The sequence below is a fragment of the Vigna unguiculata genome, chromosome 6 (genome assembly GCF_037176805.1).
Source record: "Vigna unguiculata cultivar grain cowpea cultivar isolate G323 ecotype 2 chromosome 6, ASM3717680v1, whole genome shotgun sequence".
Taxonomy (NCBI): Eukaryota; Viridiplantae; Streptophyta; class Magnoliopsida; order Fabales; family Fabaceae; genus Vigna; species Vigna unguiculata.
The window spans coordinates 44,970,008-44,984,700 of NC_140797.1; the positions used below are offsets into that span (position 1 = coordinate 44,970,008).

General features: G+C 33.2%; 1 protein-coding gene across 1 annotated transcript; it reads right to left on the minus strand.

Moving 5' to 3' along the window:
• Positions 1–228: 228 nt before the first annotated feature.
• LOC114187980 (zinc finger CCCH domain-containing protein 58-like) lies at positions 229–12,247 on the minus strand. The gene is made up of 7 exons (XM_028076445.2): positions 11,858–12,247; positions 11,565–11,710; positions 11,293–11,355; positions 11,008–11,127; positions 10,576–10,890; positions 10,171–10,488; positions 229–1,273 (listed from the first exon to the last, which is right to left on the minus strand). The coding sequence occupies exons 1-7, from the start codon at positions 11,943–11,945 to the stop codon at positions 872–874; spliced, it is 1,452 nt and encodes a 483-aa protein (XP_027932246.2). The 5' UTR covers positions 11,946–12,247; the 3' UTR covers positions 229–871.
• Between the last annotated feature and the right edge of the window lie 2,446 nt (positions 12,248–14,693).

Sequence of the window (14,693 nt, forward strand, 5' to 3'; positions counted from 1 at the left end):
AAGGGCATATAATAAGACTGGGAAAGTGATTATCAATGAATGTTCCGTGCCGAATGCGTACTATTTACAATACAAGCATCCTTCAACAAAACATATTCATCACAGGGGAAGGTGAAATAGTGAAATATATATAATCAAAGAAAGAGCTGAAAAATAACTGATCACAGAATGAAGCTTGATCAGGTATAAACTAACAAACAAGGTTATAAAGGTTATTACGCATTCAAATGTGATAATTTAGATTTGCTTCTTCATATATCTATTCTGTAATAAATTTAAGTAGCAAGTCAAGCTTTTCATTTCACAACATCACCGTGTATCTAAAACCCTATAAGATAGCAATGTGAAGCCTCATTGTAGTCCTCCTGGTTACTTCTCTTCACGATTAACCCTAAATACAAGTTGTTGGGAAACGTATTAAACAACACTTACAAAACAGAAACGGAAAATGGTCCCAAATTAGAAAAGGGTTCAGGTGAAGAGACATAAAGACGTGGTATACGAAAGTCTGGACAGAATGTTCTCGTACAAAAAAGATTGGAGCACAGATAAACATTACAAGCTCCAAAATTTGGAGATGTGACAGGGCATGTGCACAATGGGCTTGCAGATTCTTTGAGTTATTCAAAAGCAAGGTGGTCGTATGGATTGCTAAAATTCTCAAGGATGGCCATGATTTATTCAAGATAAAAGGGATGGCCACAAAAAGATTATATAAACACAGATAATTGGTGTGAAGTGTGCTAGACTTGAAAGTGGAACTGAGACAACTGAAAACAAAACCTATTGGAGGACCTCCTTGAATAATTATGTCCAGTGGAAGAATTGGGATGGAAAAAAGGAGTAATGATGAGGTATGCATTCACATTGCTTAGCTTGAGGTGTGAGAGACATTGCTACTTGTAGTACTAGTGGCAGTGGCTAATGGATCCAGACTTGGAGCAGATGGCTGACTATTTGATTGAGAAATGGGTCCACCAGTTGACAAAGTCAAGCCAAGTGACCCTGTCAACATTCCGGACGATGAAGACATTCTGGATGGAACAGACTCCTTGTTGGATCCAGAGGAAAGTTCCAGCCGCAACTCTGATGACGATGATGATGGAGCAAGAGTACCAATTGTTGAACCCACAGGATAGGGTGCAACAGGCATGTCAGCCAGGGAAGAAGCAGATGGACTATAACTCAGTGATCCCATAGAATGATCGAATTTGCATGCAGAACCAAACTTACATACTCCATGTTGTGCATAATGTGTACAAGGTGAGGCCCCCTGATTATCAAACACAACCATTAGATTGAAGATTAAGAAGGCAGTCAATAAATATTTTTCAATAGCAATACAAATGATAGACAAAGTTATCATTGCCACTTAGGTAGCTTTTTAAACCTATAAGGTGACAAAATTATAAAATATTGTGGTACTTTTCTTGAGCCAAACTCCTAAGAGGAACACTGATGCAGGAAGAGGACAGAACAATTACAGCTGAAATAAAATATTAGAGACTGGTTTATCATATTTCAAAAGTCATATATTGAAGAAAATTAAGTAATCCAAACATGTAGAATAGCAGTTCTAGTATAAAATCACATGATGGAAACATACTATTTACCCATGAAAACAAAGTTTGAACAACTCAAGGTAGTATGGAACATAAATTGAGAGACCAAATAGATAACAGAGCGCAGCACCTACGTGCAACAAAGAAACATGCAGAACAAGATGTTCCTAGCATTCTCGAAGATTTGAAGCAAATGGAACTAATGGGGCAAGTAAATCAGCACAAACACAGATATAATGCATAGTTATGCATAAAAAGGTTAATACTTGACGTTAAAGGCATTCCATGACACAACTAACATTCAGGCATAATTAAAGATCTACGTAAACGAGTTTCTTCAATAAGTACTTCTAGGAGAAAAAAAATTGAAATCAGTTTCTCCATAAACTAAAATTCTCTTATATACAAACTAATCTGTAGAAGTTTAGTCATATAGCTTTGCTAAAATTTTATTTTTAACTTATACATAAATTAATCTTAGCTTGAAGAAGTCAAATTTTTTTCTCCTAAAATTCCTTACGAAGAAGTTTGTCTAAACAGATCCTATATGGAAACTATGTTGGGGCCTAATATGGTTTTGGGTATTATATGGTGTCTAAGTCCCATATCATGTAGTATGAGATGTTCAGTGGAATATTAAGTGTTCGTTTTACCCGCTAAACAACAAGCTTTTAAAGGACAGGTTCTCCAAGTGTTTGGGCGCTTGTCAGGGCCACATAAGAGAATCTAGATAAAATTAGGAAAACAGTGATTCTGTGGAAGATGGGGTCATAAGGGGAAATATATCAAGGAGCTATGAATAACACGTTGAAAAATGACTAAAAAATGTATCAAAACATACCCAAAACAAACCACAAAAACTACTACACAAAAACCAGGTAACCGGTTGATAACCTGGAAAAAAGCTAAATGCTTTTACTGAAATTTTGGCTTTTGACAGAGCCAAATGGTATTGATTGATAGGTCTTGCTTCCTTAAATGGAGTTCTGCTCTCGCTATACTCTTGTGATTCAGGATGGTATGAACTAAATATATACATAAACTCATAAAACATAACAAATAAATATATAACTACAATTCTACAAATCCAAATAAAAAAGATATTTCTTAGACATTGCCAAAATAATAATAAAATTATAAACCATTGTTATCATAATTTTTTTCTTAAAATTTACATATAGGAATAGAACTATCAATCTCATTCCTTAAAATAATCCAGAAACAGAACAAGTTACCACTTCAGTTTGTGGAGAGACAATGTTTCTATATTAAACATACTTGTATGTTTTCACGTATTTTTATAGGATATAAATGTTTCAAGGACGCAGGCACTTCATCAACACCAACACGTATGGGTGAAGTTGTGTTGTCAAGTATTGATATTGCCAAACTAAAAATAAAATTATAAACCATTGTCATCATAAGCTTCTTCCTGTAATTTATATATAGGAATACCATTATCAATCTCATATCTTACTTAAAATAATTCATAAATATAACAATTTACATCTTTGGTTTATGGGGAGACAATGTTTCTATACTACACATAATGCATGTTTCCACATAGTTTTATTGGATATAAACGTTTTGAGGGCCTACACACTTCAACAACACCACCAACACGTATGGGTGAAGTATCAAAAGTTATTGATATTGCCAAACTAAAAATAAAATTATAAATCATTGTCATCATACATTCTTCCCATAATTTACATATAGAACTATCACTGTCATTCCTTACTTAAAAAAAATTCAAAAACAGAACAATTTATATCTTTGGTTTATGGAGAGACAATGGTTCTATATTGCACATACTTGTATGTTTTCATGTAGTTTTATTGAATATAAATGTGCGGAGATACTTCACCAACACCAACACATACTGGTGAAGTATTGAAAAGTGTTGATATTGCCAAAATAAAAATAAAATAATAAACCATTGTCATCATAAATTTCTTCCTATAATTTACATATAGGAATAGAACTATCAACGTTAACCCTGACTTAAAATAATTCCTAGAGAACAATTTACATCTTTGGTTTATGGAGAGACAATGTTTCTTTACTACATATACTTGTATGTTCTCATGTAGTTTTATTGGAGATAAATGTTTTAAGGGTATAAACACTTCACCAACACCAACACAAACATGTATTGGTGAAGCATAGAAAAGTATTGATATGCCAAACTAGAAATATAATTATAAACCAATGTCATCATAAATTTCTTCCTATATTTTGCATAAGGAATAGCACTATCAATCTCATTCCTTACATTAAATAATTCATAAAGAGAACAATTTACATCTTTGGTATATCTAGAGACTATGTTTATACACTACACATGTATGTTTTCATGTAGTTTTATTGAATGTAAATGCTTTAAGGGCTTAGACACTTCACGAGCACCGACACGTGTGAGTGAAGTATAAAAAAGCATTGATATTTACATTAAATAATTCATAAGGAGAACAACTTACATCTTTGGCATATCTAAAAACTAGGTTTCTACACTACACATGTATTCATGTAGTTTTATTGAATGTAAATGTTTTAAGGGCTTAGACACTTCACAAACACCGACACATGAGGGTGAAGTATAAAAAAGCATTGATATTAGGTACAATAAATAAATAGAAGTATTAGTGCTTCATAAGTTTGGATTTATATTTATATGAAATGATGAAGTAGCCAAGAGTATCTATATCATAAGTATCAAATATGAATACAAGAAGCAAATTTAAGTATTAGTGCTTCACAGATGAACACTCTTTCTTCTCTCATAAAGTTTATCACTAGGGATTTCCACTCATAATATGAGACTTTATCCTTTGAAAGTGGATGAATCAGTTGTTGGTAGGACAAAAGGCTGCACTAGAATCCCTTGCTATTACTATTGAATCCAATGTCGAAGCTCGAGATTAAAAGAAGCTAGGTTAATGACACTTCTTTTTTCACACTTCAACTGTGGGGCAGATTTCTACAGTACACGTGTCTGTTTTATGTATTTTTATTGGATATAATGTTTTAAGGGCTTTACACACTTCAGGACACCGACATGTATCGGTGAAGTATCAAAAAGCATTTGAATTAGGTACGAGAAATAAATAGAAGTATTGGAGCTTCAAAAGTTTGGATATTTTATTTATATGAAATGATGAAGTAGCCAAGAGTATCTATATCATTTAAGTATCAAATACAATTATGGGAAACAAATTTAAGTATTAGTGCTCTGAGAAAGCTTATCACTAGGGATTTCCACTCATAATATGAGAGTTTATCCTTTGAGAGTGAAAAAAAATATTGTTGGTAGGACAAAAGGCTGCACTAGAATCCTTTGCTATTACTATTGAATCCAATGTCAATGCATAAGATTAAAAGAATCTGACTACGCTCCTGAGCTCTATTGATGGAGATTTAATCAGTAAATGAGGCCCAAAAGAAAGAGTTAATTGGCTGAGGTGTAAAACTGGCCGTTTCCTTTTCAATCAGAGGTTCCCATCCCACAGCCTCAAAGAAGAAGGCCAGTTAGCCACAAAGTTATCAGAAAAGAAAGATTAGGAATTGAGCTACTGACATATACCTCCCACCCAAAAGAGAAGAAGACGTAAAAACATAACATAAGCTGATATTTTTTCATGCTTGAACTGTGCAGCAGACTGGCATAATGGAAGTTACATCCATATGGGTCACACGGTATCAAATCCCCTGCGCACCTTTTCCACAAGAACCAAGTAACTAAATGTCATCTAAGAGAACAAAGCTAAATGGTTTTACTAAAATTTAGGCTTTTGACCATAGCCTAATAGCATTGATTGATCCATAATTATCTTGTAAAATCACTAATTCTTTCCTTTTAGATCTCCTAGAAATAACAAGATGTTTCTTTTGTTCCTTTTTTCAACAAGTGTTTATCTCTAATAGGATTTGAACCTAAATGAAGTTTTGACCATCTATCAAAGGAAAAAAAAAAACAAGTGGCTTTCATGTTCCGTCGGACTGAGGAATATTGATTTTAAGGAATATCGATTTTAAGGAATCGCTCTGACTCTATCTTTGTTTTACTAAAATTTAGGCTTTTGAATTTGGCCTAATAGCATTGATTGATCCATAATTATCGTGTAAATTCATTAATTCTTTCCTTTTAGATCTCTTAGAAATAACAAGATTTTCTTTTGTTCTTTTTTTCATCAAGTGTTTATCTCTAATAGGATTTGAACCCAAATTAAGTTTTGACCATCTATCTGAGGAAAAAGAAAAGTGGCTTTCGTGTTCCGTCAGACTGAGGAATACCGATTTTAACGAATCGCTCTGACTCTTTGTTTTGTCTGGAGAAAGGAATGATCCTAGCAAAGAACCGATTTTTCTTTCGATGGTTGAATCTCCCTTTGATTGATGTATCGAATATTGGCTCCTTATGGAAGTTAAATATCCTTGGATTAATCAGAAGATCCCTTTCAATTGGCTAGGATTTGCTACTTGAATGAAAGAGATCTCGTGGAATCATATTGAATAGTTTATGATATATTTCATACCTTGCAAAAAACTAATCCTTGTTTACCAACCATAAATGGTCTAACCAAATATAATTCTCTTGACATGTTCCTTAAAAGATCTAATTCATGTTGACTTTTCCCCAACTAACGAGGTGATCTTAATGAAATTATCACCTATCAAATTGAGCACAATTTTGTAGAGAAATAGCACAACACCTAGTACTAACTTTACCCCATGAGATAAGACTTTTGTAGGGTTTTAACATGTAGAAAACATGGAACTCCCTCAGATTTAGATAGGTATGGGAATGGATGTTAACTTGCTTACCTAAGACTCTTCAACTAAGCTCTTAAGAGTTGGATCTTCAACATCAACTCTCAATAATGTTAGAAATTCACCACATTTCCGTGGCACAACCCGTAGGTTTTAGTTTATTCACATTCCCAAGACCATAATAGGGGTTTCGCTAAAATAGCAAAGAGATGGGCTCAATATTTGATTAAGTCATTCACATTCTCTTCTTATTTAAAACTTTGGGATACCTGATCCTTGTAGAAATTATAGGGAATTTTGTAGTGAAGGGGGAAAGAGAAATATTATAAATAATATTTCCTTATGCATAATGGTCTTACACAAAAGATAAAACACTAGAGACCATACTAGTAATAGACTGAGTTGACTCATAATCCTAATTAAATAAGAAAAAATTGAAAGATAAAAACCATTTCAAAGAGATCATCTAAGACATTCTATAAAAGTAGTTTGATTCAATCAAATGTTATAAATTTCGGATAGTGGCACATAGGAGCCAGACCTAAAAACGTGCCACACCCAAAAACCAAATGGCAAGATTGTTGATAGTGGGATAGGTGCCATTTTGGAATATTTAATATAGTCATATAATGCATACTATATACATATAAACTCTCCAAAATGATAAAAGTAACCGAAAATTAATCACATTCACAATTAACAACAAAAGGCACAGGTGTCTTAAGCAAAAACATACCAGTAAATAAATACCAACAAAAGCCAAATACAAGTTTCCTAGATAATAGTCATCAAGCATCAACATCTATATCCAAGTCTTCTTCTTTATCATTTTTTGAAATTGATATCCCAAATATAACACTCCAAAGAAGCCCTAATTTTTCTGTTTGTAGGGGATTTTTGGAATCAAGACAGTTGATACGGCTGCTATTCAGCCCACTATTTGGTCCAATACAGCTGCTCCATTATGGCAGCCCCTGTAGTGGGAAGGGGCTGCCCCGCTGCTATACCGGCAATACAGCATGCTATTTAAAACCCTGGATTCAATAATGATGTTATGAGATATTAGTGATTATTGAAATTGTTGTAAAGAGAACAACAAAAAGAGTAAAAGAGAAACGATGATCCTCAGAATATTTTACTTGCAGAGCTAAATCTAAAATCACAGCAATGAACAAGATAGTGTTGTTAAATAGCCTCTATAGGAGCATTATAGTGCTATGCCCACTATTGCATTGTGAAATTCCTTGGATCATGATTGGAACTGTGTCTACTTTTGCAAGATGGGTGTCTTGATTGTAGCATCCATCCGACATCCTCTTGTCATCTCCGTCAAGTCTCCAGCCAAACAAACTTGAGTTAATATTGTGCCAATTTTTATTCATTTTATTTAATTTTCATTCAAATTAAATTTTTGTATATATAAATAATTCATATATCTCATATTTCAGCCATTATGCGACTTCCACTATCTGCCCCCTACGCGTCTGCTGTATGATATAGCAGATTATCTGCAACCCACAATGGATAACACTGGAGCAAAAAGAAAACTGTTCAAACCACTAACACAAGACTCTACCAGCCTGCAATGAAACTTTGAAAGCCTAAAACCAGACACTATAGCAGATCTTCCATAGTGCTTACACCACTTCTAGCACATTCTATGCTAAAAATCAATAAATTCTGTTATCAAATTATCAATCCAAGATGTTTTATGACAGATGAGCATTTACCAGAATCCCAGATAGATCAAAATAAATACACCCTGGTCATTGAACCTCAATAGTCAGCACCTAGATTTTCCTTGACAAGTGAGGTGCATTAATTATTATTTTTACTATTATTATTATTATTATTATTATGCTCATTTATTTAGAAAACTTCATGACAATATCCATATGCTTTAATCCTATAAATTTAAGACTATCACGTATTGACAGTGCATAAATTTAAGAAGGTTTGATTATATTAAGCTAAACATCATCTCGGAAGAACCTAAAAACTCATACTAGTCCCAAGCATAAGCCATGACAAGAGCAGCAATTTATAGCAAAGATAAAAAAAATGGAGAAAAAATGACCATCAAAATTAAAACAATGTTAGACACATTTCCTAAACTCAACAAGAATTTAATAGATCAATTTTCAAGTAAGAAATTTGCTAATATGCCAAGCTGATCTACATATAGGAATATGATTCCTAACCTGATGATGTTGGCTACTGGAGAAAATGTAAGGAGACAATGGCTGATTTATCCCTAATTTGATTCTTCCACAGACTTCAGTTTTAGTCCCTGCCATTCATGATAACCATTCTTAAGTCTATGAGCAACGATTTTCAAATGTGTATTTTAAGTAACATGAACCAATTTCACCTATACAGCCATTAACAAACTTGCCCACTCTCACCCCACCCTCTCCCCTGTGGGGAATGGAGATCTCCAAATACTGAGACAGATTGTATGCAGGACTAATTATTGGCTTAAGAATCTCAAATAGGTATATTCATTTACAAAATCTGTGAGTACCAAATGAACTTAGTTTTTGATAGTGAAATCTAAGCTATGAATATGGTCATGGACTGCCACAAGGCACAGATTCTCAACCTTGTTCCTATGATCCTATCATTCAATCAAATACTCAAATGAACCAAACCATTCCTAGTTTGGGATCAGCATTTTTATTTCCAACTCCTGAGTTTGCAAGCCTTGCATGTGCATATGACACATACAAATTACGATTGCCAAAGCTTGACATTTCGAAAAAAAGGGGTTAGTGACTTAGCGTTATTCTGATTCAAAGTAGTTGATTATACAACCGTAACATGGATAATAGGTATCACAAGATCATTATCCAGTAATCAATATCACGTTAACATACAGGAGTACAAAAATTATAAACAACAAGCAAGCTACTAAAAGAGCAATCATAGAAATTCCATATAACAATGACATGAAAAATTCCAAATATGTGGGAGTACGAAAGATATACATGCGTGTGTATGCCCATAAAAGGATAAAAAATGAAACAAATGACTTCCATGTACCAAAAAAGCATTGGTAGCATATGTAACTACAACATGCAGGACTAGGGTGCCAAAAAAGAAAAACCTTTATGATTGTTACATTAATGTGAGAATTCCCTGGTGACGCCAATCAAATGCAACAGAAAACGATAAAAGTAATCACAATAATTAATGATATTTCAGTATTAGCTTACAAACTTTAAAAGGAGTCGTGATGAGTTTTAACTGTTTATGGTATAGTTCCTTGCTATGGCAGAGAACATATCCACACTCAGATTTTGAAGATCTTTCGGACTGAACTTACCCCTGGTGCAGTTATAGTGATCACACAATATTTCAAATAATACATCGAAAGAAAGGAACAGGATATCCCACTAAAATGAATGTATGACAAAGTGGGAATTCCACTCTCAAAGGTCCTATCAAGCACAATGTGACAATATTAAACCAACAGTTTTAACTCCATGCCCTCAAACAATCCCAGATATGTGCATCTTAAGAAAATCACAGCACAGGAACAAACAACAGTGCCTGTTTTTGTTCTAAATGATGATTTTCAAAATAAGTTTGACTTCCAGCATACAAGTTTCAAATTTTCAAAAAAGCTATTGAAAACAAAATGGTAAGAAATCAATTTGGTTATAGTTCACAAATAACTATTTTGATCTCTAGAAACTACACAATTTTGTTGGAGAGGGATGATGAAGCAACAATAGCAAAGCTTTTTCCGACTATGTGGAAAACGGGAGATGGCCACGCATATGTAATTAACAGCTCAATAAGAGACACAATAACAAAGTTGAGAGGCAACCATTACCGGGCGCAAAGGAAGACCAGCAGGACTAAGAGTCACATTTGGTTTTGGTGAAGTTATTTCTTGTGGAGGGTGATACCTATAGGATGGACCAACTTTAACCTCCCCTGTTTTCGGATAATACTGATAATCTGGTTGATTAGACCTTTCTGGAAATGCCTGCTCCTTCTGATTACTGCTTGAAGGACCAACTAAGGAACCAGGAAGTTGATAAGGTCCAGGATAGGCAGCGGCTGATGAAGATAGTTGCGTCATCCCATAAATCTGTGCTGAACCAACATTAGGAGTACCGGAAGGAAGTACAGCACCTGTTCCAGAAGCCTGCACCAAGAAAGGTAAAGTTAACGGCTTCATAAAATGCACATAACATACTGACTGAAATAAAAAAAATATATATGATTGACCTACTTGATAAGGACCCCAGCCAGAAATAGGTACCATGGCAGGTGACAGTACGACAGGTCCATAGGGACTCTGGACGAATGAGCCGGGCAGCAGAGGAGGCCTTGCAACCAGCACACCAATTTGCTGTGATGAAGGACCAGGTGGGGGCTGCATGGTTGAATATAACGGAGAAGGCACTGGAACAGGCAAAGGCGAAACTGGAGCAACAGGTGATGGTGCTGGAATTTGGACGCCAGCAGGAACCGGATGATGGAATTTACAAGTCGCACCAAACTTGCATTGCCCCGTTTTCACATAATACGAGCACTCCTTTTCACCCTGTTAATTGTTATCATTGATAACATTCAAATTCACGTAAAAAAATTGCACAATCAGAAAAATAAACTGAATACTAAACACAGTTAGTCTTATGCAGCAAACACAAAAATAACACACCGGACGCAATGGATATCCATAATAATTTAGCGACACAGGGGTAGCAGCACCTCCTGCCAGCCTCGGGTGGTGGTACTTGCAAGACGAACCAAATTTGCACGTTCTTGTCCTCATGTAATACTGCATTTTAATCATCAGCAGATAGAAATCAGCACAACGTATATTCACACACAACCAAAACAAGAAACATAACCACACTCCATCCATCATCAACATCATCTTATACAAAAACAACAAATTACAGAACAGTCAAATGCAGTCATTCATTAGAACAATGAAAAGCACCTGGCACACAGGCTGGCCAACTCGTTCCGGATACTCCCCCGCAGTCCTCTCAGCTCCAACAACCTAAACAACACACAAACATCGTCAAATTACAAAGCACCAAAAGTCCAAATCACAGTACACAATGCAAACACACATCTTAACCTCAGTGAAACAATGGGTATTTTCAGCAAGATCAAACGAAATTCCAAACACAGAAGCACACGATCACAGTAAGAAACCCTTCACGGGTGAAATGAATTAAGCAACAACAAGAACAATAACAAAATTACCGTGCCACGGTCACGAGGGTGATTGAACCGACACCGCGAACCGAAGCCACAGAAACCGGTCCTCAAGTAGTAAGTGCAATCAGCTTCATTGGGGCGTTGCGGATACGATTCCTCCGCAGCACCCAACCCCAATTGCCACATAGGCTCTGCATTTTCCACAATCAAGATCGAACCCGGTTCAGAAACCCCCACATTCCCCCAAAACCATAAATCAAAATCCCCGAACCTAACAAAACGAACAGCAGAAAACAGAAAAGGTAAATAAATAAATATATAGAGGGAAAGAGAGATACCTTCAAGCCCGGTTTGGGCTCCGGGCCCGGCCCATTCCGGGGACGGATCAGACCGCGAACCTTCACTGGACCGGCCGTACTGCTCCATTGCACCGACCCGAACCGGAGAACGGAGCTGATTTGATGGTAATCGGAAAAGCACAATGAGAGGCTCCGATCAAATGGAAAGTAGAGAGAGAGAAAATGGGGTTGGATTTTCTGATTTTCTGGGGTTTCTCTCTCTCTCTCTCTCTCTAACTCGCACAGACAACGTTTGTGTCTGTTTTCTTCTCTCTCTCTCTTTCACAAACACACACTCTCACTCTCTCTTTCAGTTTCAAAGCGTGTTCTGATTTTTGATCTTTCTCTCTCTCTTACAGGGAGGGGCTTCTTTTATTGGTCTGTGTGAGTTTGTTGGTTGGTTTTATTTATATGCACCCGCCAACACATCCCACAAAAATTACCAAATATATAATCTCCCTTTATTTTTGTTTTTATTCGCCTTAATACTATTATTGTCCAAAATAAATAACAATAATAAATAATAAAATAATGTGAATATTTAATTTTGTTTAGAGAGAGAATGTGAGGAATTGAGTGAAGCTGATTTGGAACTGAGGTTGGAGCAGTTGGAGTTTTATTAGAGTGAGGAATTGAAACTCTGAAAAGACAAAAATGACCTTCAATTTCAGCATGTGGAATAGTGGGAGTCAATAGAATATGGAATATGACAGAGTTGTCCTTTCGTAATAGACTAATGCAGAAAGCTAAATGCGAAAGTTAATTAATTAAAAGGTTAATTAATTAAATAGTTAATTAATTAGTCAAATTAAATGAGTTTGTGTTTGTGGGCTATGGCTGACCAGTGATGACAACATATGCAGAAAAGAGCAGAAGATAGATGCTATTGGGCCCACGTGGCATAAAAGGAGGATCTTCCTTAAAAGGGGTAAAAGGTCTCATGGTTTTACTATGTGACCACCAATAGAGGATTACTTCCCCTACACAAATTTTCACAACAGTTAATATGTCCACACCTACCTACTAACTCTACCTAGTTTCTCCCTTCATGTGAAAGGGATTTTATTTTACTTAATATTGCAATATATTTCAATCAAACATTAAATAAATTATATCTGACTTTCTTAAAAATGATTTTAATATAAATATTAATTTAAACTAGATCAATATATATTTATTATTAGTTTTTCCATCTTATATTTAAAAAGTATTTCAATTTCTTCACTTTCACTCGTAACTTTAATCTACCTAATTACTGTTTTATCTTATAGTCAAAGAAAATATATAATGTTTAATAAAATGTATAAATAATTATTTATTGAATTTGCTGCATTATTTTTTTATTTATGTTATTGTGTTCCAAAATATAAGAGGATTTTCATTTCTAACTATATGGACCGTCTACCGAATTTATTCTGTTGTTCTTGTTGTTTTTTTACTGTATCTTCAAATCATATTTATCGTCATTAATTTTAAAATTTTAAAATATATTACCACGGCGTTATATTTTTAATGTTCAATAAAATATCTAAAATATATTCAGAAAAAAACCGAACTCTATAATATAAAATAAAAAAAGATAGTATTAAATTTTGCATTGGCATCTAGTAGTAAAAAATAAATAGTATTTATTATATTATATAAAACAAGGATAGATAAGATAACAGTGTTTGAACAGTTTTGTTTGAATTTGGTTAAAACCAATACTTAAGTGTTAATTCATAAACTCTCACTCAATTTCAATCATTATATTTAAAAAAAAATCAAATCAATTAAAATACCAAATTATCAATTTTTTATTGAGTTTCTCATCCGTTTAATTAGGTAGAATCTTACTAAACATCCAAATATAATTTTATTTAAGATTAAATATGTTTTTTTACTTCAACTTTAGTAAAAATTTGATTTAGTTTATTTTGGAAACCTGAATTATTTTAGTTTTTTATTTTTAAAAATATACGGATTTAGTACTTATAAGTTTATTTGATGTTTCAAATACGTTTTTTAGTTAACATTAAAACGAACGTGTGTCAAACAGTGTAAACAAACTAAAATGTTATAATAAAATATGTTTGAACGTTAAATAAACTTAATAAAATTTGATAAAAAATATTAAATTTACGTATTTCTAAAAACAATTGATTAAATTGGTTAAAGGTTTCCAAAAAATGTTAATTCAAAATTTCACTAAAATTTGAAGGATTAAAAACATATTTAACCCTTTTAATTAAAATTATTTTTTAAAATACTTTATTTTTAAAAAATATATTCCTAAGAAAGATAAGTAATTAATAATGTTCGTAAATCATTTAATTTATTCCTAAAAAGAGAAATTTAACAAAATATATATGTTACCACAAACTTCGAACAAAAAGATATAACAAGGTGAAATTATAAACAATATATAAAAGAAGATTTTTATCTTTTCAAGTGATAGTGAGAATGTCTAAAAATATATTATTATATACAGTTTGATCACAAAATTTAATCATTGATAACCATACTTAACATTTGAACTATTTATAGTATTTAACATATTTTTACTTAAATATTAATCTAATGTCTTTTAACATGTAAAAAATAATTAAAGAATTAAATTTAAAATTTATTAATTTATTTTTAAAATTTGGAATTAAAATATATAAAAATTTGAAAAAAATTATAATTGTACATTAACTTTAAAAATAAATATTTTTTTATTTTATAAATATGAAATAATAAAATAATATATATTATAATTTGATCACATTTTCAATAATATTCTAATGTAATTTTTAACTTAATTTTTTTATATAAAATATTATTTTTAATAGAATATTTCAGAAGTTTTTCTCTG

What these genes read in the sequence shown, in the direction of transcription:
- LOC114187980 (XM_028076445.2), bottom strand. Translation starts at nt 11,945, where the DNA reads ATGGAGCAGTACGGCCGGTCCAGTGAAGGTTCGCGGTCTGATCCGTCC. An exon ending in AGCCCAAACCGGGCTTGAAG is followed by an intron (nt 11,711 to 11,857) that starts GTATCTCTCTTT and finishes TGGAAAATGCAG; the next exon opens with AGCCTATGTGGCAATTGGGG. An exon ending in ACCCTCGTGACCGTGGCACG is followed by an intron (nt 11,356 to 11,564) that starts GTAATTTTGTTA and finishes TGTGTTGTTTAG; the next exon opens with GTTGTTGGAGCTGAGAGGAC.